The 22,761-nt window shown below is 33.9% G+C and overlaps 1 protein-coding gene across 1 annotated transcript; it reads left to right on the top strand.

The window, feature by feature from the left end:
- Positions 1–8,400: 8,400 nt before the first annotated feature.
- On the top strand, positions 8,401–9,120 carry LOC128866238 (uncharacterized). Its single transcript, XM_054106815.1, has one exon. The coding sequence runs from the start codon at positions 8,496–8,498 to the stop codon at positions 8,886–8,888; it is 393 nt and encodes a 130-aa protein (XP_053962790.1). The 5' UTR covers positions 8,401–8,495; the 3' UTR covers positions 8,889–9,120.
- Positions 9,121–22,761: the final 13,641 nt, after the last annotated feature.

Raw genomic sequence — 22,761 nt, 5'->3', positions numbered from 1 at the left:
GATGTATATTATTTAGTTCTGTTTTATTTTGAGGTATTTAAATTTAATCTAATATTTTACTTTATCTCATTTTAATTTAAATTTATTTATTTATTATTATATTATGTCATATTTTATTTTATTTAATTTTTATTTTAATTTTGTTTTATTTTATTTTATTTTATTTTATTTTGTTTTATTTTATTTTATTTTATTTTATTTTATTTTATTTTATTTTATATTATTTTATTTTATTTTATTTAGTTTTACTTTTTATATTTTATTTTATAAATGGTTTTCCAATAATAGGTTTTATTTTGATATTCAAAGAAAAATGCTTTAATATAAATGATCGAGTGTTTATTTCATTACAAAGAGGAAGGAATGACGTTATCCTTTTCATGAAATTTTCCATAACCGAATTGCAAAGTGGCTGCCCTATGTTCTCGATAGCCTTACGAATTCCATCTTTGAGGTCTTGACTCGACCCTGGGCTGTTGGCGTAGACCTTCTCTTTCACGTGGCTCCAAAGAAAAAAGTCACAAGGTGCTAAATCACAAGATCTCGGTGTGCCAATTGTGATCACCTCTTCGAGAGATAACACGGTCCGGAAACTTTTCCTGTACAATTTTAATGGCTTCGTTGCTTGTGTGGCACGTAGCGCCGTCTTGTTGAAAACAAACGTTGTCCAGATCAATACCATCCAATTCCGGCCATAAAAAATCGTTCATCATCAATAATCAAATCAAAATAACAACTGGTATTGGAAAACCCTTTAGTTTAGTTTGTTTCAGATAATTTTATTTTATTTTATTTTCTTTTATTTTTATGTTTCGTTTTATGCCATTTTATTTTATCTTGTTTAATATTTTCAATTTTTATTAATTACTTAATTTGTCATTTATTAATTTATATTTTTTTGTATTTGTCTTATTTAAAGTAAGTTTCGATTTATCTCATTTGATTATTATTTCACTTGTTTTTTTTTTTGCATTTTTATTTAAATTGTTTAGTTTTATTTTATTTATTTTTTATTTGTATTTTATTTTATCATTTTTTTTTTATTTGTATTTTATTTTATCTTTTTTTATTTTTTTTATTCATTATTCAGTATTTATTGATTTTTATTTTTATTTTTAATTTTTTTATTTTTTATTGGTTTTTACTTTTTAATTTTATTTAAATTCTTTATTTTACTTTATTCGGCTTTATTTTATTTTTTTTTTTAGTTGGTTTCAGTTTATTTTCTTTTATTTTTTATTTTTATTTGATTTTATTTCACATTATTATATTTTATTTTTTATTTAAATTTAATAAAATTCTTTTTATTTTATTTAATTATAATTTTACATTTTTTATTTTTATTTATTATTTTGATTGTTTATTTTTATTTATTATTTTGATTATTTTTATTTGTTATTTTGATTGATTTATTTATTTTGATTTATGTTTTAGTTTTTTTAATGAAAATTTCTTTTATTTATTTGAATTTAGTTTGTTAATTTTATTTTTCAATTTCTTTTAGGTTATTTTCTTTTAATATTACTTTGTTTCATCTTATTTATTATTTTTATTTATAAATTATTAATGTTTTTATTTTTTTGTTTTATTTTTCTTATTTAATTAATTTAATTTATATTTTGTATTTTTCTTATTAAATTGACTTTGTTGTTGGTATATTTTATTAATTAATTGATCCTTTTGGTTTAATTTTTATTTAACTTATTAAATTTTTTTTTTAATTTGTTTATTTTTAGTTAATTTCAGTAAATTTTATTTTGTTTCTTTTTATTTCATTTTATTTTATATATTTTAGTTGAAGTTTTTTTTAGTTTATTTATTTTAATATTTTAGTACTTATTGATTTTAATTTTTATACATAAATTTTTTTATTTTTAGTTTTTTCTCAAATTTTTGTATTTTTTTTATTTTTTATTTATTTTTATTGCATTTACTTTTTTATTTTATGTTGTTTAATTTTTTTATTTTATTTTGTTTATTTTAATTTAATTTTTGTAAATTTATTTTATTTAAAGTTGCTTCATTTTTTATTAGAACTGTGTTCATTTTATTATTAATTGTTATTAACTAATTATTTTATTTTAAAGTAACATTTTCTCTTTTAAATATTGAAAACTGCTAACTGCATTACGCCTGTAGCTGCCCACTTATCAAGCCAATTAAAAGCTTATATGGCTCGAAAGCCATATCCGTGCAAATTGGTGTCCCCGCCTAATATTGGGCGCATTGATATATGTATATGCATGTATGTGTTCTATAGACGGGCGCATGCGCGCACGCCACCTTTCAAAATTGAAAATCTCTTTGATTTTACACCGACTTACAAAGTAACTTTCAAAAAGTTTGTCTAAAGCAGCAAATAAATGTTCGTCTTTTTGCTTTTGCTAACTGGCTACTGTTGTTGTTGCTATTGTTTGATTTTAGTGTATGAATTCTACTTTTTGTTCTGTGCTGTGCAACATATTTTGTTGCTGCCATTACTGTGTTAAAACACACCAGCTAACTGACTGCATTATCAAATTAGTTCACGGCAAAATGTGCGCCGCCGCTGCTACCGAGCGCTGCATTTTTAATTTTGAAGTGTGTTGTGCTGCAGGCTGGCGAACTGGCAGGCAGGTATATCGACTTCTGCAATTTAGCCGCTTGACTGCCTAGCTACCGGTGCTGCTTAGTCCAAGTTGCCGAATGCTAAGCTTGTGCATGCACTCAGCCCGTGGCTGGTGATGTTGTGAGCGGCGTACAGCAACTGCTGCTGGTGAGCGCGACCAAACGACGGTCAGACGGACCGAGCAACCAACCAAACAACCAGTTAACCAGCCAAGCTGCGCAGTGGCGACCACAACCAGATCCAATCACTATGCGCCGAGAACGCCTCGCATCCGCATCCAGCGTGAAGAGTAGGAGCCAAAGTGCCGCGGTGTATGGATTTGTGTGTACGTATGTGAATACTTACATGTGCACGCCACACCAATACGTACCTTAAACAGCATTAGCTGGCAGGTGCATTGTTGTTGCTGCATTACTGTTGCTTAGAGGATATAAATTTATGCGCATGCCAAGTGTGAGCGTGTATTTTTGGGTGTGTGTATGTGTACATGCTTGCCATTCGAAATGTTTGGTTGTATGGGTGCGATTGGACTTGTTGTTGTCGTTGCCGTTGTCGTTGACTGCACCATAATCATGCAGCCGTTGCAGCCATTCTAATGGTCTTGGCACACTCTTGCATAATCAAAAGCGCGTCAGAGTCGTCGTCCGTTTCTTTTGCTAAATGCGCCCTTGACGGAGTTTCTTGACTTCGCTCAAGCGTTTAAACTTCAAACCAGAACAACAGCTCTAGCAGCAACAATTGCTATGAATTAAACAAGGCTAGAATAAGAACAAGTATATGCACCGACCCGTAGACTTGAATTCAACCAAAGCAGAGCGACAGAACTCTATAAACAAATTAGAGATAGCATATCAGCGGGAGTATTCGACATGAGTGTGTGCGTTTGGAGACGGTCAACCGGACCTGTCTACCATTCTTTCCTTTTGTTTTAGTTACAGCTTCAGTTGGAAGTGGCGCATTTGATAAAGTAGTAAAGACTTACCGTCGCCCAGACGTTTCTACATTCTTGTTGATTGGAGAGATTGTTTGATTAGCTTGGTGGTTGGGCGGCTGGTCGGCTGGTTAGCAGTGTTGACATGTCCTCGGTTTTATAGATGAATTGACAAGACTGATAGCTAAACCCAATTTTATTAGGCCTAATTTATGATTTTTATTGCATTGAACCCATATACCTACATGAATATAAATCCATTGGGCCAACGTTGGCAAAGTCAGTTAGGTGTATTGAATAGTTTATTATAAAACACCAGACGATATAATTGCCCATCTGTGCGTTTTTTTAGTTTTTAGGCAGCAGTAAGACCTTTTAACCTCTAATTTTACTTTGGGTTGCCTTTGCATTGTCGATTCCAAAGTTTGACATAGCAGAGGTGGAGTCTAGCACTCCACTAAAGCGCGTTTATTTGTGACATAGCATATTTCCTTCATGAAGATTGGTTCTGAGGCATTTGCAAAGGAAAGCAAACTGAGGTCGAAGTACCTCCGAATAAATGGAACAATAATTGAATTTACTATTTTCTTGTCACATCGGCCTTGAGCTCATAAAATAGAACCACCAAGCAATTTTTTTTAATTTAAAAAATTGTGTATTGGAAAGACAAACTGATATTCTGCCAAACAGATGCTGCAATGTTGTAAAGGGTGATCAATTCAGAGTTATCGGATTTGAAATTGAAAAAAGCAGCGAAATTTCCAATTGATAGGCAATCTTTATTATTTTTGTGTAGAACCATTCATGACATTTATTTTTGAAATATAATCGCTTTCAAATGTTGACCGCAAGTGCGCCGAAATTCGACCATCCGTAAACACTAATCTGGAATGACTTGCTGACTTGCTGGAGGACTTCGGTTGGTATCTTGTGAATAATTTTAGCCCCAATCGAAGCTGTTTAATCCACAAAACATTTAGACTTTACATACCCCTCAAATAAAAGCCCAAAGTTGTGATATCACATGATATTGATGGTCAATCCACTAATCCGAGATGAGAGATAAATTGCTCCCCGACCGAAACTAGCGCCGTCTGCCGTCTTGTTGTCGTTTATCATAGCGAAACAGCGTTCGCCATTCACTGTTACATTGGCGCCAGCCTCGTCTTTGAAGAAATATGCGACGATGATTCCTCCAGCCCACAGGCTGCGCCAAACGGTTATTTTCAATGGATGTAATGGCTGTTCTTGAATGGCTTCGGGTTTCTCTTTAGCCCAAATACGGCAATTTTGCTTATTGTTGGCGAACCTCTCATTTTCAGCCGCAATATCTTCTTCACTTCGGGGTGCACCGGGTCTAATCGGTCGAGTATCATCCAATAATGTAAAATTATTCTGAATTTTGCCGAATAGTGCGTTCGGTAGGACGGTTATGCCCTCCCATAAGTTGGCTGAACGCGCGATGAAGACTTTTAACAGAGCATCGATTTTCGTAATATGTACAATTGTGCGATTTGTAAACGTTGTTGAGGCATAACTCTTACCATGACGGAATGTCAATGAATACTGAAAATAATTATATATTTGGTTGGGCAGTAGTCTCGAGTGATATGTCAAAAAACGCGATTGGAAAAAGAACCTCCAATCTGATCACCCGTTATTATGTCATGTTGTGTTAGGTTGTGTTATGTTATGTTGTATTAAGTTATATATACTTTTAATTATATTTTAACTTTTAATTTTTCAAAATGTGCCTAGTCGTTTTGAACAAGTATTTCACCGTACTTTCCATTGTTCAGAATTGAGCGAAGCATTGTTCTTATGTTATGTTATGTTGTTGTGTTATGTTATGTTCTTATGTTATGCTATGTTACGTTATGTTATGTTACGTTATGTTACTTTATGTTATGTTATTTTATTTTATTATTTAATTTTATTAATTCTATTTTATATTTACAACACAGTTTTTTTTTTAATTCTATCTTCGTCTGTGTGGTATAGTATGTGGTTATATTTTACATATTTCAAACAGCTTTGTCCACTTTTTGGCATTTACTTTATTTTATTTTTGATTTTAACTCCGTCTGACTGGGTCAATCAAACGCTCAATCAATCTATCAAATTGTAATTAAATTAATTCACTTAAAAAATCATGCCATTGACATAAGTACATAGAACATATGGCTCCATGGCACACATATGCACACAGCGAAAACCACTTATCTTTGCTAAATGTTTTATCAGCGTATGCAAATCGTCTCGATCAAAATCGCATGGCGGCGGCAACTACAACACCCTTGGTAATCCAATTTTTTGTTTTTCGAAAATTTATAAACATGATTAATTTAGACATTTTAATCGCAGTAGCAACACAAACGTATACAAATATTTGATTTAGAATGGCCACACTATTTTTTTATTGCAAAATAAATTTTAAAATAATTCTTGCGCTGCATAAATTAAACGCTCTGCTGCCAATTGCAGCGGCCTTTGGCTACACTCAGCAATTTTGTTGGTGTTCATATGCCGTTTATGGCGCATGCGCAGCCCAACCCTGCACAGCAATGTGACTTTTTAAATTATGCAGCAATTTACTCGCGTACTTGCACTGCTGCAGCGCACAAGCTACAACAGAAAGACCAAATAACATGGACATTATTCCGCTTATTACCTTTAATCATAATAATAATATTTTATATTTTAATATTTTTCAAAAAATCTAAGATAATCCGGTTGAATGCGCGCAAATAATATGCAAATGAAGTGACCAGCTCAGGGCCAGGCTAGATTGCCACAATTAAATTTAAAAGGAGAAGAAGAAAAAAAACTCGCTTTGTACGGTTATTTGTAAAAATTGTAATTGCATGAAAGAATGTATTTAGTCAAGGACGTTGCTTTGAAGTTTAAACAAAGTAAATTAAGAATGCACTAGAGAGCACAATTAATATAGTTTTGAATTTAGAAAACAGTGTCTATAACTTTTACTTATTGAGCTTTCAACTTAATGGCGTTTTTAATTTTGAATAAATTATGATGCTCAAAAACTGCTTTGCTCACCCTCACCCTAATCACTTGAAATATTTAACCCTTAACGGCCGAGAGCTTTTTTTATAATACTCGCCCATAAGACGATGGAAAATTAGGTGAAATTCTAAAACATTTATAAGGATAAAGACTTAAACTGCTTTGCTCACCCTCACCCTAATCACTTGAAATATTTAACCCTTGACGGCCGAGAGCTTTTTTTATAATACTCGCCCATAAGACGATGGAAAATTAGGTGAAATTCTAAAACATTTATAAGGATGAAGACTTAAACTAAACATTAAACTGATTTATTTAGATACATATGAATTCAATATATTTACTTGATTTATAATTTTATATGATCAACAAACCAGGGATGTACAAAGTTGCAATATTTGTTAAAGAAAACTACAGCGATGATAAATAAATGAAATGAAAACTGAATTCTTTTCATGTCTCCGTATTGGGACCTTTCGTTTTCTATCGCATTAGTACGAGTACAATGCCTTTCGGTCGTTAAGGGCTCATCATATTTTGTACATCCATGCCATGATGGAAAGAATAATGAGATGGCACCTATCGTGGTCCCGTTACTTTGCTCTCAGCGAATTTGACAACGAGTTACGTGATTTTAGCACCAGTATGGCCAGTTTACCATTTTCGTAACTTGATTTAGATTTTGTTTTTGTTATTTAGTCTCGGAGTTTTAGTTCTTTCTTCATGACATTTTTCTAGCCTGTTCTAATTAAAATGTAATGTTTATAATTTTGTAACATCTACATTTTTTAATAATTAGTTAAATAATTCACTCAGTTTTATTTAGCTTTACTTTTTTTAACATCTGGTGGCATTGCCCGCGATTGCAGGTGTTGTTGGTGTTCTTCTGCTTTCGGCAGCCAAATCTCTCACTCGCTACTGCAGTTTTGGCTAGCTTTGGATATACAAACGCACTAAAATGCCCATTTAAAGAAAATAAAACACCAAATTTTTATTGAATCACTTAAAAAACTTTTAATGCGTGACAAATAGTCTTTAGAATGTGCGTTTTTTTTATATAAATGTGTTATGCTTATGTACAATTTAATTTATGATATTTGTTTTGTTAAGCGAGACTCTTTTGTTGAGGGAACGACTTATTTGCTATAATTGAGGTTATGTAACTAGATAAGGTACTCGTTTTGTAAAAATGTCAGTATGGTCTTTTTAGTATTTTCTGGTGTTTTGTGGCTTATTTTTACAATGAATACACCTCTTGATGCCCTATGTCCCACTAAGGATTTAGGATCGGAAGAAACGATTACACCTCCACGGTTTTAATTCGCATTCAGTAAATTCAAACACCTTTTAAAATTTGTAAAAAGGGTTTCAATCTTAAAAAGAGTTGAGAGAGGGAATTTTATATTCTTGCATAACCTTACAAGGAGCAAAAAATTTAATTCACACTTTCAAAATATCAAATTTTATAAGAACCAACTAATTTTTATTAGCACTAAAATCTTCTCAGAGTGGCCGTTTTTAACCTTCTTTTGTATAATAATAATATATTTTTTTTTAACTTAAAGTTTCGGTAGCTTTAAATTAAAAAAAAAAAAGAAACAAATACGAAACTTCAAAATTTTCGCATTTTCGGTATAAAAAAGCACTAAATTTATTGCAAAGAGCAAATGGTTGGCAATACTGCACCACTCGGAAAAACGTGACATCACGCACTCTCTGATGGGCGCAATCTTCATTCTTGCATCCATGCAATAAGTTTACACTTTGTTTTACTATTCACGAAACTTTTTGTATAAAGTCAAACAAAACAAAAAAAAAAAATTTTAAAACAAAGTTCACAGTATCAAACAGTTGAAGTTTGTGACAAGTAGAAAGAAACACATTTTTTTCATTTTTCAAGAAATTCAAAAACTTTCGTAAAAAATTTCTGAAATGGCTGAAAGTAAGAAAGACGACGCTGGTGCTGGTTGTGTCAAATCGAGTAGCAGCACCAAATCGAAAGCCACGAATCCGTTCTTCATATTTCTGCATGAGTTTCGTCAAAATTTAACGAAACGTGGCGCCATCAAGTACATGACAGCGAAACAGATCGCTTGCGAAGCGGGCGAACGCTGGCGCCAAATGTCAGCCAACGAGAAGCTAACCTATGTGGTGTGGGCGCGCAAGAATCAGCAACAGTTGGACCCGGAGTTGCGTGTGTCGGCACCCAAGTCACAATATGGCAGTAAGAGTAAAAGGAAGGGCAAGCGGCACACATTTGGTGGCGGTGCATCGCGTTCGAAAAAAGTTAGCATGCAGAAACGCCGCCCAAGCTATATTAAGTGATTGTATTGCAAATGGGCTGAGTAGCCGTGGGAGGAGGACGCCACGTTTCACGTTTTTTAATAGTGTGTGTGTGTGAATTTTCGTTAGTACTTCTTTCCGTCAAAATATGTTCGTATGAGTGTATGCATGTGTCAAATTTTTTGTATATAAATTTTTGTATGATTTTTCATGTTTCGTATTTTGTCTATTTTTTTTAAATAAATGTGGCATAGAAAGTAGTTTTATATCACAATGACTTGAGTGTTATTTCAAAATCGTTCAACGAGTGTTACTTACATATCCTTAACTAACTATGGTTAGCGGTTCGAAAATAGAAAGATATCCCATCACGCTATTCAAGCAGGTAGGTTAGGTTAGGTTAGGTTATGCAGTAATGGTTGCCCAAAGAGTGGGCTCACATGGACGAAAGAAGTTTGGTTCATCTTTTGTGATACCATTCCAAGAGGGGAAGAAGAGGTGAGGGGGGAAAAAACGATAGGTCGAAAAGGAGAGGGGTGGGGAGGGTTGAGTATTTGTGGACTATGATTAATGATTCAAGCGGGTAAGAAATATAAAAAACCTCAAATGCTGATGGGATAACTAAAGGCTGGAATCTGGAACCGTCAAAGTGATGGAAGCTTATAGAGAAACTCGTTGAGATTAACTTTTTTCGCGCTCTCTCAGATCAATCTACATTCGAATCACTTTTGTTATAAGACTTTCTGTACAAAATATAGGAAAGGAAAGGAGTATATTCTGCTATATTAGATATCGGATTGTCGCTCTCTCTCTCTCTCTCTCTCTCTCTCTCTCTCTCTCTCTCTCTCAATCTCTTCGCATATAGTTTATGTTCCAGATCTAAAGTGATTCTGTCAGTAATTTGGCAGTGGAAAGAAAGGTTCAGAAGATGCCTTCGGCGTGTAATTTCTCAATGGTCAGAGAGGCACTGTGATGGCTAATAGGATTCTAATGAACTCTATGGTCTGGAGTTGGGATAGTTTTTCAGATACCGAAAAAGAACTTTACTCTGAAAAGCTAAGCATCAGTGCATTCTTTTGCTTGTCTAATTAGTATAGTGTCTTTCAGGCCATAAGATAGGGATTTTTGCTCTTAAAGAAGAGGCGGCAAACCTCTTTGCTAAATAAGTAGGTAAACTTGACCAGAATGGAACCACGGCCACATGAAATAGCTACTGAATCTTAGAAGACTGGATATGACAGATACGATAGGGGTACTAACAGGGCATTGTGTAATTGAAAGGAATGCATATACATAGAGTGGGGCTACCACATAATGACTTTTGTCGAAGCTGTCAAGATATTGAAGAATAGGTCATTGTGGAACACCTCCTGTTTACATGCATTGCTTAACATATACAGAAAAAGGGGTTTTACACACGGATTCGCCTTTTTGGACACCACTGAAGAGGTCTCACAAATAGGGTTGCCGAAATCAACAAAATTCATTAAATGTGCCGGTTGGTTCAGTGAAGACTCAAGAGTGTAAAGGGCAAACTCCAGTGGTATAACAATGGGACTATTCCGGCCTAAGTGTGTCGGATGACAGCCATACAAGCTAACCTAATCTAGTCTTCAGCTACTTCAGCTCATGTATGGTTTGCTTAGGTTGCTTATGACACTTGACTGCGGTTGCAAGAGTCAGTAGCAGAGAGCACTTGAGCAAGCATTAACTCTGCGCATTATTTAAGATTGCTGCTACCACTATTTTCGCACCATGTCCTTTTAGGGTATTGTAGCCCATGACTAATACTCCACAATGCTTCCGGCAACAAGCGAAATTTACAAATAAAATATTTTTAATAAATTAAACACTAAGGAAACTACATTGAAAAAAGTATCAGCAAACTTTGGGAATGCTCCCCAAATAACGATTCAAATTTAGCACTAATATGCGCGGACACATTTGCAAATATCTAATTACATATATCTTTTTATTTGTGTATGTATGTACGAGTAAGTCGTTATGCAAAAAAGAAGCGAAAATTTGCAAATTATTGCACAACACCAGCAACAGTTCAATCTTAAATCTCATTAACTTGGCAGAATATTTTCGATTTCGATACATGAAAAATTTTAATACCAAAAAATTCCAACAATTAAACCGTGACTTTAATGCATGTTTACAGCTTGAAATAATAGACATGCACAAATACATGCATACATTTAATACCAATACAATGTCCGTATGCCGTGAGCGAATGTGTGGCCAAGAGACGGATTCAGCAGCAGGCAACAACAAACATATACATACTTTTAAATTAAAATGAAAAACAAAAACAAAATAGATTTACAAATACAAAAGCACAGAAAACAGAGTATAGCAAGCAACAACAACAACCGTAAGACGTTCCAACAAAAAAGACCTTGCTTTCGATTTCAGTCCATAAAACGTTCAATTGCCATATTATGGATTGGACGTAAGCAAAAAGACGTAAACGTAGACGAAGAAGCAGAAGCAAAAGCAAAAGAAGAAATACATGGTGGTGCAGAAAAGATGCAAACGTGAAAGAAAAGGCACAGATAATGAAACAATATAGACAAACGCGTTAGCACAAACACCAACAACGCCAAATCTAAGCGCTACACCAACTAAATATTTATGTACTTGTGGGGACTTTTACCCAAACAAACGCATACGAAAGAGTCTTAGTCTTAAGCCCTCGGCAAAAAAGTGGGTATAGGGGGTGGTTGGAAGGCAATTCATATGAACTCGTAAATAAAATAAGTTTTTAACTGACTTTTTTATGTACATATGTGAGTGCCTGTGTGTGTGTGTGTGTGTGTGTCTGTGTGTATGTGTGATATAGAAATAAGTCAGAAGTGGAACAGAAATAGAAATAGAAAACTGCTGAGGTATTGTATCTAACGGATACCATCTATCGATACATACTTAAATATATGTGTGTGTGTATGTATGTATGCACTTATTTATATGTGGAGATAGAAATATATTTTTTGTTTATATATTTAGCTGCATTCACTCCAGTGTTCGTTGGCATTTGCGCTGTCGCAGTCGCTTTTTAGCAGCCAAACTGCTGCATCACTGGCGAAGAAACAGCTAGCCAAACATTCAGCTTGCCAACTCGTCTAGCTGTCGAGCTGGCTAGCAAGCCAACTGGTTCAATGGCTTGCTAGCTGGCTGGTTGGCGGACTGGCTGGCGTTTTGCGAGTGCGCAGAACAAATCGCGTAGTACTTAAGTATCAGAAAATACTGAGCCGCCTCGCAGACACTTGTGAGCCACTTCTTTAAGTGTTTGCGCACACACCACTACAAATAACAAAAAAAAAAAACAGCAACAACAAAAATACAAAACCACCCAACTGACTGACTAACTGACTGTCGTTAAACACATAGGCTACATTAAAATTAACCAACAGCAGCAGCAATGCAAGCAGACCATTAAAATGGAATTTACGATCGATTCGCGCAAATATTGAAACCGGCACTGGAGAGGTTCTGTTGCTAAAAACTCGCCCGAGCTCCAGTTGTAGGTTGGTCAAATCGCACGGTTTGATCGCGCGTTGGCCATAATAACACTCAGTTGTTGTTGTGGTATTTTTATTATTTACTTCTACTTTTGCCGCTGGCTATACAAGTGCGCGTGCGCGTTCGCTGGTTATTTTTCTTTCTTTGCTTGTAAGGCGTTGCTGTGTAAAAATGCTGCGAAACAAAAGAAAGAATAATACGAAGCTAATCGTATTAAATAAAAACGAGGAACGAGAATACAGGAGCAATCGCCATTCGCCATAAAAGCTTTGTTTTTTTTTTTCTGTTGCATACACCCAAAAGTAGCGACTTTTCGCATTTGAATTTAATTTTTTTTAATTTTTAGTCTAAATACTTTCAGTTTCTTCTACGATTTACTTTATGTTATAAAGTATTTCTATACAAGTTTTCGTTTCCTTTGTTTATTGCTTTATTTACTTGCAGTACGATGTTCACTGATATTCAGGTTGTTTACTGCGTCGCTAATGGTGGTTTTATTCTATTCTATTTATGCTCTAATTTTAATTCTATTTTCATCTAATTCTAATTCTATTCTTATTAATAAAAAAAACGTTTGTACCTGTAAGTTGCGATTTAACTAAGCTTTGCTATATCTCTTATTTTCTTCTCCTCTTGGCCAGCATTTCGGTCAAGTTGTTAAACATTTTTTGCGTTTTTTATCATCTGGTGTTTGTATGAGTGCAATTACATTCATTTAAAGGAATAAAGGAATGCACTTAACTGAATATGTATTAATTTTTAATTAGGGTGAAGTCCATCAGTTGCTAAATATAGGCGATGAGCATGACTGATTAAAAGCGTTGCGAGTTCACTAAGAAATGTGTTATATTTATTGCTTATAAGAGCCATAAGCAAAACAATATTTTAGAGCTAATATTATCTGGAGGCCGGTAAGCTTCTCTCAATGCGAGTTACTGGGCGAAGACGCCATACCCTATTCTATGGCACAATCAGCTGTGACGGGAAAGTTTGAGTATGCCTCGAATTCGCTTAGAACAATATCAGATTGCCAGTCACTTTGTCGTTAAAGTGAACATTGAAGTTGTGAGTTTTTTAATACTTGTTATATTTTCATTGTCTCGGAAAAACCCCATATAAATCCAAATTTTTCAGATTTTTAATATTTTTACTCAAAATAAAAACAATTGGGTACGTAGTTTTCTTCTCTTCTTTAGTTTAATAATCACTACATATTATAAAACAAAGTCGCTTTTTCTGTCCCTATGTCCCCTTATACGCTTAAATCTTTAAAACTACGCAACGGATTTTGATGCGGTTTTTTTTTAAGATAGATTGATTGAAGAGGAAGGTTTATATCTATATAATGTGAAGAAATATATAAAGGGGGCGTGGCAATCGGTCAAAATGTGGCAAAAAAACATAATTTTTTTGTTTTCACGGCCATAAATCATAAACGAATCAACCAATTAAAATGAAACTTTCTTGAAGTTTAACTTTGAAATATTTACTTTCGTTCTGCATCAAAAAAAATAATAGATTTATTTGTAATTTAACCAAAATTGTTTAAACAAAAGCAGCTCTTTTCCCAAAAAAAGCTGTTTGTGTGTGTGTTCGCTGTCAACCGAATGAAGCAACAGGCGTTAAGCGATAATCTCACCACACCTCATTAATGTTGAATTACATCGTATGGTGACGTATGTATGTATGTATTTACGAATCGCTCGCATTATTTCATTTCGGACATATGTACATACATATGTATCTATGTATGTACTGAATTCCATGTAATTATATGTACATACAATTTTACAGCGAAATAAAACGCTATTTTCAGGTTCTATATTAGTAAATCACACATAATTAAAATACAGTTTTTGAATAGTTTTTATTGATTCGGAGCGCGTTTAGTTTGCTATCAATTCCATACAATAACATTTTTTGTCATTTACTTTTTACGACAACTAATAGCTTATTTTCGAAGCGATTTCAACAAATGGGTACAACATTAATCCTTATCCAATTAAATACCTTAAATACATTGTTGTTTTCATATAGATCTATGTATATGGCTCTTTACAGCATATAATTAAAAACAATATTTTTCAAGATATTACATCAGTAATTAGTAATTGAGATCTACCGGAAAAATTGCGTTAGCTGTTGCGTCATCCGGCATTGCCGCTACTCTTTTGGAAAGAGGCCGAACCACACACTCTACAATGAAGCACCCGCTGAAAATCGCCACCGATGATAACAGCGTCTGTAGTGTTTCTAGACAGAGCAATACAGGAAAATTGATGCGTGACTGCTTATTAATAGTCTGGGACGAAGCTACCATGTCAAACAAGACGTCTGTGGAAGCACTGGATAGAACAATGCGCGATTTGCGCAACAAAAATGCACCTATGGGTGGATGTACAATTCTGTTCTCAGGAGATTTCCGTCAAATCCTACCAGTTGTGACTCGAGGAACACGTGCTGACGAAATAAATGCTTCGCTAAAAAGATCCCACCTTTAGTCGTATGTCAATAAATTAAAGCTTAAAACTAATATGAGGATTTCGTCATCTTCACGTGAGAACAGGCTATTTCCAGAGATGCTGCTAAAAGTTGGCAATGGAGAATTAACACAAAGTGAGGGAAGGATTAACCTACCTTTGTGTTTTGATAGACAACATCCAAGAGTTAGTCAACAATGTCTATCCAGACATTGATAACATAAGTTATAAGACAATATCTTGGTTTAAAGAAAGAGCTATTCTGTCACCAACTAACGAACAAGTAGATAAAGTAAATAACTTGATTATTTCAAAGATTGATGCGCCGACGAAAATATACTACTCGGTCGATACTGTTCTCGATTTGGAAGAAGCTGTTCAATTTCCTACAGAATTTCTAAATTCTTTGAAACCGTCTGGACTCCCTCCTCACAAAATGGAGCTGAAAATAGGTTGTCCTGTTATTTTATTAAGAAACCTAAGTCCACCTAAACTTTGCAATGGCACGCGTTTGCTGGTAAAATCACTGAAAACTTTCATAATAGAGTGCACAATACTCACAGGATGTGGTACCGGAGAAGATGTATTGATTCCCCGAATCCCTCTGATACCATCGGATCTACCATTCCAATTTAAACGCTTACAATTTCCGGTAAAGACATCTTTTGCAATGACCATTAATAAATCTCAGGGTCAAACCTTCAACGTTGCAGGCTTAGATTTGAGTGTTGACTGTTTTTCACATGGCCAACTGTATGTCGCTCTTTCAAGAGTAACCTCTAGAGAAAACATGTTTGTATTGTCTATTGACAAGAAGGCTATGAACGTTGTATATAAAGACATTCTGTAATATAGTATTTAATTGTTGTAAAAATAAAATAAATACATATGTAAAAATGCAAAAAGTTAATATGCAAAAAGTTAATATGCAAAAATGTAGGGTATGAATTTAGATATCCCAAAGACAGCAGGAAATCTTCATGCTATAAAGAAAGGGGAATTGTTTTACTCCAAATTTAACGCGTGCGGGTCACGGGCAATAAAGAATAAGCCAAAACTACTGGATCGATTTTAATCATTTTTTCAGTGAGTGACATAGGGTATATATTTTATACCCGTGCGAAGCTGGGCGGGTTGCTAGTAAATAATAAAGTCGAAGTTTGAAGTCGAAAGTCAAAAAAGTCACAAAGCTGTCATTTCGATAGGGCCATGAAACTATAATTCTCTTTCTAAACCAATTGTATTTAATCTGAATCGGAAGTTACAAAGGAAATGATACTAAAATTTCTTTAATCAGATACTTACGCGGACAAATTCATTTACAACAGCCCAAGTGGGTATTTTTTCGGCAATTCTTGAAAGAACTACAGGAAGAACTACAATTGTGGTATCTTGCATTATTATAAAATAACCGATTTTCCGTAATAGGAATAGTAACAGTAGCAGCGAGGCAGGCTGCTATGCCACAAAGTCACATAATGAAGATAAACTGAAAATTTTTGAGTGATCAAATCTACTTTGTTCCGTGTATTTGACCCTTTGGCTAATTGAGTTACATACATACATACATATAATATATATATATATATATATATGTACAGTGCTGGACTTAAGTATAGGCACAATCCGCTTTATAAAAAGAACTGCAGTTTTATTTGTATTCAGAAAAACGATATATTTATTTTGTAGGTATATTATAGGTGTAGAGTTTATACATTAAAAGATAGCTATGAAAACTAAATACATTTTCTTTGGAAATAAAGTTCAAAAATAAAAAAATTTAAATTAATTCGATATTTTACTGGACAAAAGTATAGGCACAACTACTTAAACGATAACCAAAATGCGTTGAAATTTTAATTTAATATTTTGTTGGTAACCCTTTCTGTTTTATGACGGCCTTAAGTCTATTTGGCATTGAGTGGACAAGTTTTTTTGTTACATTTTCGCCAATATTAAGCCACTCTTCCATTAAAGCTGCTTTTAGCTCAACCTTATTTGAAATTGTGCGTTTTCGAATTCTTCTCTCCAATTCCTCCCACAAATGTTCTATCGGATTTAAGTCTGGTGACTGTGGGGGGTGTGGTAAGACGTGTGAAACGTTATAAGCGAGCCACATCTTGACGTCATTGGCTGTATGCTTCGGGTCGTTGTCATGTTGAAATGTGAACGACCCGGGTAAGTTCAGTTTTTCAGCGCTTTTCTTCACATTTTCCTTTAAGATGTTTAAGTAAACCGTCTTGTCCATAATCTCATTAATGAAAACAAGCTCTCCCACATCTTTGTCAATTTCTGCCCTTACCTCTGCAGCAACCTGTGAAGATGTAATTTTTGGATCACGTTTCACTTTTCGTATGACCTGAGCACGTTCTCTCTCTGTTAATTTGCGCGGACGACCACAGCGACTTGCACTTTCAAAGTTTGTTTCACCTTTGAAGCGATTTACAATGGTCCGTATGGTAAAACGACAACGATCCATTAATTCACCGATCTCTGCAAACGATTTTCCTTTGCTATTCAAGTGTAAAATGATTTTACGCTCCGATACTGTTGTTTCAGTTTTTTTTGGGCTCATTATAAAGAGTTTACAAACAAAATAATTATTCACAAAAATGTTATCAACTTTTCGCTTGTTTGAATCAATAAAAAATAATAACGGTACACATAGGAATGTGCTGAATATAAAAGTGTTGCCAGATAATTGAAACAGATACTGAAGCAGACGCGCACAAAAAATTATGCAAGTAGTTGTGCCTATACTTTTGTCCAGTAAAATATCGAATTAATTTTAATTTTTTTATTTTTGAACTTTATTTCCAAAGAAAATGTATTTAGTTTTCATAGCTATCTTTTAATGTATAAACTCTACACCCATAATATACCTACAAAATAAATATATCGTTTTTCTGAATACAAATAAAACTGCAGTTCTTTTTATAAAGCGGATTGTGCCTATACTTAAGTCCAGCACTGTATATATATTTATACATATCCATATATGAACATTGTACACTTGCACGTGTGTGTAAGCACATCGGGTTGAGATTGTAATAGAGCCCGATCAACACCTGTGACGACCTGCAACACCTCACTAATCGATCGGCTGAAAGAGCTTGCAGCAACTGTCGTAAAAAGTTTTCTTTTTTGTTGTTGTACGAAGTATTGTTGTGTTTTCAATTAAAATTGCTACTGAGTGTATTGTACTTTTATTGGTTTTTAAAAATCTTCATTCACAATTTAAAATGGGTTTTGTTTATTTCTACTTAAAATTTGAATTCATAAGCAGGACTAAGCGTGATTTACTGTCTAGCTTAGCTTGTAATGCCCTCAGTGGGTTCGAATTTCAAGCATTTAAAAATTTGAAGCGAAAAAAAGTCGAAATTTTATTGCTATTTGTTTGTATTATCTTTTTCTGATATACACGTACATACATACATATGTATATGCTATTCGATGAGAATGGAGCTCATCTGTCGGTCAATACGAAAGAAGCGAAGGAGTTTATTTGTACCTAAGTAGCTATAAAATAATATTTTTATATACAATATGTATACCGTGCGTTAAAATAAAGTGTACGCCACTTTTTGATAAGTTTTGACTATTGATTTATTTATTTTGAAATTTCAATTTTTGTTTTTTTTAATATCGTTCATATTACAACGAGAGGCATATAAAGCAAAATTTCGATCTTTGTATAAAATTTGTAAAAATTCGGGAAATTTTGTTCAAAATTTCAAACTTTTTAAACAGAATTTTTAGAAAAATTTTGGGTACACAGTTTTATAGATAATTGAATTTTGTTACAATAAAATGCAAGTTTAGAGTGGCTCAAAAATCGTGTTGATTTTTGACAATTTTTTCTGCTGACGGTGTTGGGTGTTTTATTCCATATAAAAAAAAAAGATTAGTAGGCGTTAAATGGAGAAAATGTTAAAGACTGCGTCCGTAAAAAATTCTCAAAAATCAGTGAGATATTCGATCGACTTGAAACTTGCACATTTTTATTTGCATTCCAATGGTTGAAGAAATAATATCGTGGTTAAGGCAATAATTCATTACCAAATATTTTTGTCAGAAAATCTGAACGCTTTCAAGTTCATGCACCTACAGGGTTTTGTAGATCATTTCTGCTGAAGCGAGCAATTGGCCGATCAGCACGTTCCGACACACTTATATTAACACGACCGCAGCCAGCGGTACAGTGGCGAGCAAAACCTAGTGCTTGATGATTTCTCTTTTATTACTTGCAATCATTTTCAAGTAAGAATATTGGTTTTTTTACGTATTGTTTATTCTTTAACCAAAACCAAATTTTCTAAATGTTGAAAAATTCGAGAAATTTTCATCTAAATTTGAACTTTTAGTCGGAATTTTTAGACAATTTTTGGGTACACAGTAACAAGATTCATGATATTTTAGTAAAATTAGAGCAAGAATTTTAAAATTTTTTTTCTGATGGTTTTTTGCACTATAGTCAAATCAAAAATTGGAAGAAAATGCTTAATGCCGTTTTCACCAAAAATTAGAGGGAATCAACTGCAGTTTTTTTAATTCAACAACATTTTTTTAGCCACTTAAAACCAGCACTTTATTATACCAAATTCGTATTCAAAATTGTTGAAAAATTTAGATTAAAAAGTTAAAAATCTATATGAAAATATGTATGTTGAATTTTTTATAAAGTTTGAAAGGGTGATTTATATGGTTTTGGTTAAAGAATGAACAATTAAAAAAAAATTAAATAAAAAATGTAAGTCGAAAAACATTGTAAAGATTAAAAAGAAGATTATGTTATGCTCGCTACTGTTCATGCGAGGTTTCAGTCGCTTGTAAAGAGCCTCCATACTACTTTTCGAGCTTTGGTTTGATTTGTGAGAGGACCGTTTTGGGCGAGAATATACACTTTTACGCATTTTGCATTTCGGTGAAACTAACTTAGTTGATTAAATGGAAAAGAAATGAACAAAAGACAAAGATAAGATAAGAAGCCAGATCTATTTTACACAAAATTAGAATTTACATAAAATTAGATTTCATCGCCGAAGACGTGCGTTAAGATTTACATCAGATAATATCTTCGACTCCTGTGACTGGCAACACAATGGCCCCTAGAGGTCTCTAAGGGAGATCTTTTTACAAATCAGTCAGCGTTACCTAACCAACCTAACCTAGGTTTCATCACCATCGACCCAAAATAAAACATAAATATGTGTAAAAAAATGTTAAAATACAAATTTTTCGAATCTCCGTGCATGAAACTCCAAATGATAGACAAATCTTCTAATAACCAAAAACCATTTGCCGTTCGGAGTCGGCTTAAAACTGTCGGTGCCTCTGTTTGTGGAATAACATCAAGACATACACCACAAATAGGAGAAGGAGCTCTGCCAAACACCAAATGAACTGTGGAAGCGCCTATTATATGGAGAATACATATGTACATATTGTTGCTGTTTTTGTTTCTCTCTCTTTATTTTTTGTTAATATTGGATGAACTTTTTTGTGTCGATAATTAGAATTAGGAGAAGCAAACATCTCATTAGTATTGACTCACTTTTGGCGTTCATAGTGTACACGAGTATGTACATATGTACATATTTATGTAGGTGAGAAAATGCTGCTGTGGATTTGATTTATAGACACCACATCTGGGCATTGAAATGCGCAGTTAGTCAGTTAATCGGTCACTCAGTCACTCCACTACACACTACAGTTAACCATCAACAGTCAAATAAATGAATAGTAAATACTTTCACACATTTCTGCAAAGCTTCGAGCATATGTATGTATGTATGTCTGTATGAACTCTCATTCAACAAACCATAGTGGCATAGACCGCAGCGAGATACGGTAAAAGTTTTAAAACTAATATCAAGCGAATCATGCAAAAGTAGCAATGCTTGCGGCAAAATAAAAGTGATTAAAAAGAGTGGATACGTATTTATGCATTTATAAAACCGAATATGTGCTCATGTACACGTATATACATATGTATACTTATGTGTTTATAACAACAAAAAATAAAACAAATAAAATTGTGGTTGCAGCGATCAAAAGAAACGAATGATTTTCAAACAGTACAGCCAGTGGACGATTTAGCGAATGCACAAATAGATAATGAACAATAACAAATACTAGCTAAAAATTTTAAACCACCAAAATTCTACAAAATTGAGTGGACTTTTATGTATGTATATTTTATTGCTGTTATCTTCCTTTTTGCTCCTATTGAGTGTTGCTTTGCCCAAACCACGACAAAAAACGAGGCGCGTGGTGGGAGGCCTATTCGTTGATAGTAATTCGCTAGGCCAGCGGTGGTGCCGTTGATGGCATAGTTACACTGCTATCGATTTACAAGCATACCCGCGGTGAATATACATACATATGTATGTATGTGCATATATTGCATTTTGCAGCTGTCCTATTGCGAAATCCACTAGTTGGGAACTGATAAGCTTCTGGTTAATTTTTTCTTTTCGACTTAAACAACTAGCGTTGTGATAGAGAGCGTCAATATTAATCGGCTTACTTTGAGCTAGCACGCTTTGATATAGCAATTGTTTGTATGTTCAATTAAAAAAATTATATAACATTTTCAAGAAAAACATATTCCAGCGCGCTTCGAACCAGTAACTGCTTGAATCAGAAGCCATAGCCCATACATCTCGCCGCGGTCAACTGATTGAGGCGATTGGCGATTGGCGTTATTTTCGACTGTCGTATGCTCAACTTAAATAAAAACTACTCATAACACGGGCAGCAAAGTTCTTCGTAATGGGGCACTGAATTTTGATGGTTTTGTTTTACTCGGGTTTTCCTACAGGGATGCCACATATGATTATGTGACGTAATTTTACATTCACCCGAAATTGTGCGCTTTCAATTTCGTTGTTGCTACGAGCACAATTGCCATTGTTGTTGCTGTTGCTTCAATTGTAATTCTTGTTGTTATTTTAAAGGTTCGCCGTTGTTTCGCCTGACTGGTTGTAGCTGCAGCTATTGCTTTCAGAGTAATGGCTTCTTCTGCTCTTATTACTGCTATTGTTGTTTATGTGTTGCCTTTGGCACTTTTTGGTTGTTGTGCTGATGTAGTTTTTTTCTTCTTCTTGCCTTTATGCTGCCACTCTCAATCTCTGTCTCATTTGCTATTACCTTTCATTTGCTCTCAACTTAATTTTATTTGTTGTTAATCTTAATGCAGTTCGCTTTGAATGCAGGGAACAAGAATTAAGCGAATTTTTTGCGAGAAATGTATATAATAAACATCAATACATATGTATGATATTAATGTAATCAAGCGAAGAGGTTTTTTCATAACTCTATAAACAACCAAAAGAAAACAACATAATACGATTAATAATAATATGCAAATAAATAAAATTAACGGATCGGATTAAAAATCGGCAAATACTCGTCGGTGAAAGAGATCATTAGTGTTAGGTTCAAGAAATACTCTTCTTTTTCTAGATGGGCGCGTAGATTTATTTGTAGAGACTTCACAAAAACGAAAGATCTCTGCCCGTGCGGACCAGCCTGGGTAAGATCTTAGTTAAAAATATCTCCGTACCTCATGTCATAAATACGAGTTTGAAGAGCTAACATTCTGTTAAAAACAGCTTATTTAAAGAACTGAGCTAAATTGAAAAAAAGTTCAGGCACTAAATAAGGAATATTGGACAGTGCAAATTTGACAAGAGTTAGATTTGTAAAAATACCTTTTTGAGCTCTCTCGAACTCCGTTCACTATTCGTAAAATATTGGCCAAAAATGCCAAAGAGCCACTCTTTAATAAAATGAACCGACCACTTTGGGATAGAAGATATTCAATATACGATTGATTATAGGCAATAATTCTTATAGAATAGAATTGGTATTAAAGCAATGATCTAGTAGTCCAAGGTTCAAGT

This window comes from Anastrepha ludens, chromosome 6 (assembly GCF_028408465.1).
Source record: "Anastrepha ludens isolate Willacy chromosome 6, idAnaLude1.1, whole genome shotgun sequence".
Taxonomy (NCBI): Eukaryota; Metazoa; Arthropoda; class Insecta; order Diptera; family Tephritidae; genus Anastrepha; species Anastrepha ludens.
Note: the sequence above shows the minus strand (reverse complement) of the source record. Positions and strands in the feature narration are given on the sequence as shown.

Coding starts and splice junctions, on each gene's coding strand:
- LOC128866238 (XM_054106815.1), top strand. CDS start 8,496: ATGGCTGAAAGTAAGAAAGACGACGCTGGTGCTGGTTGTGTCAAATCG.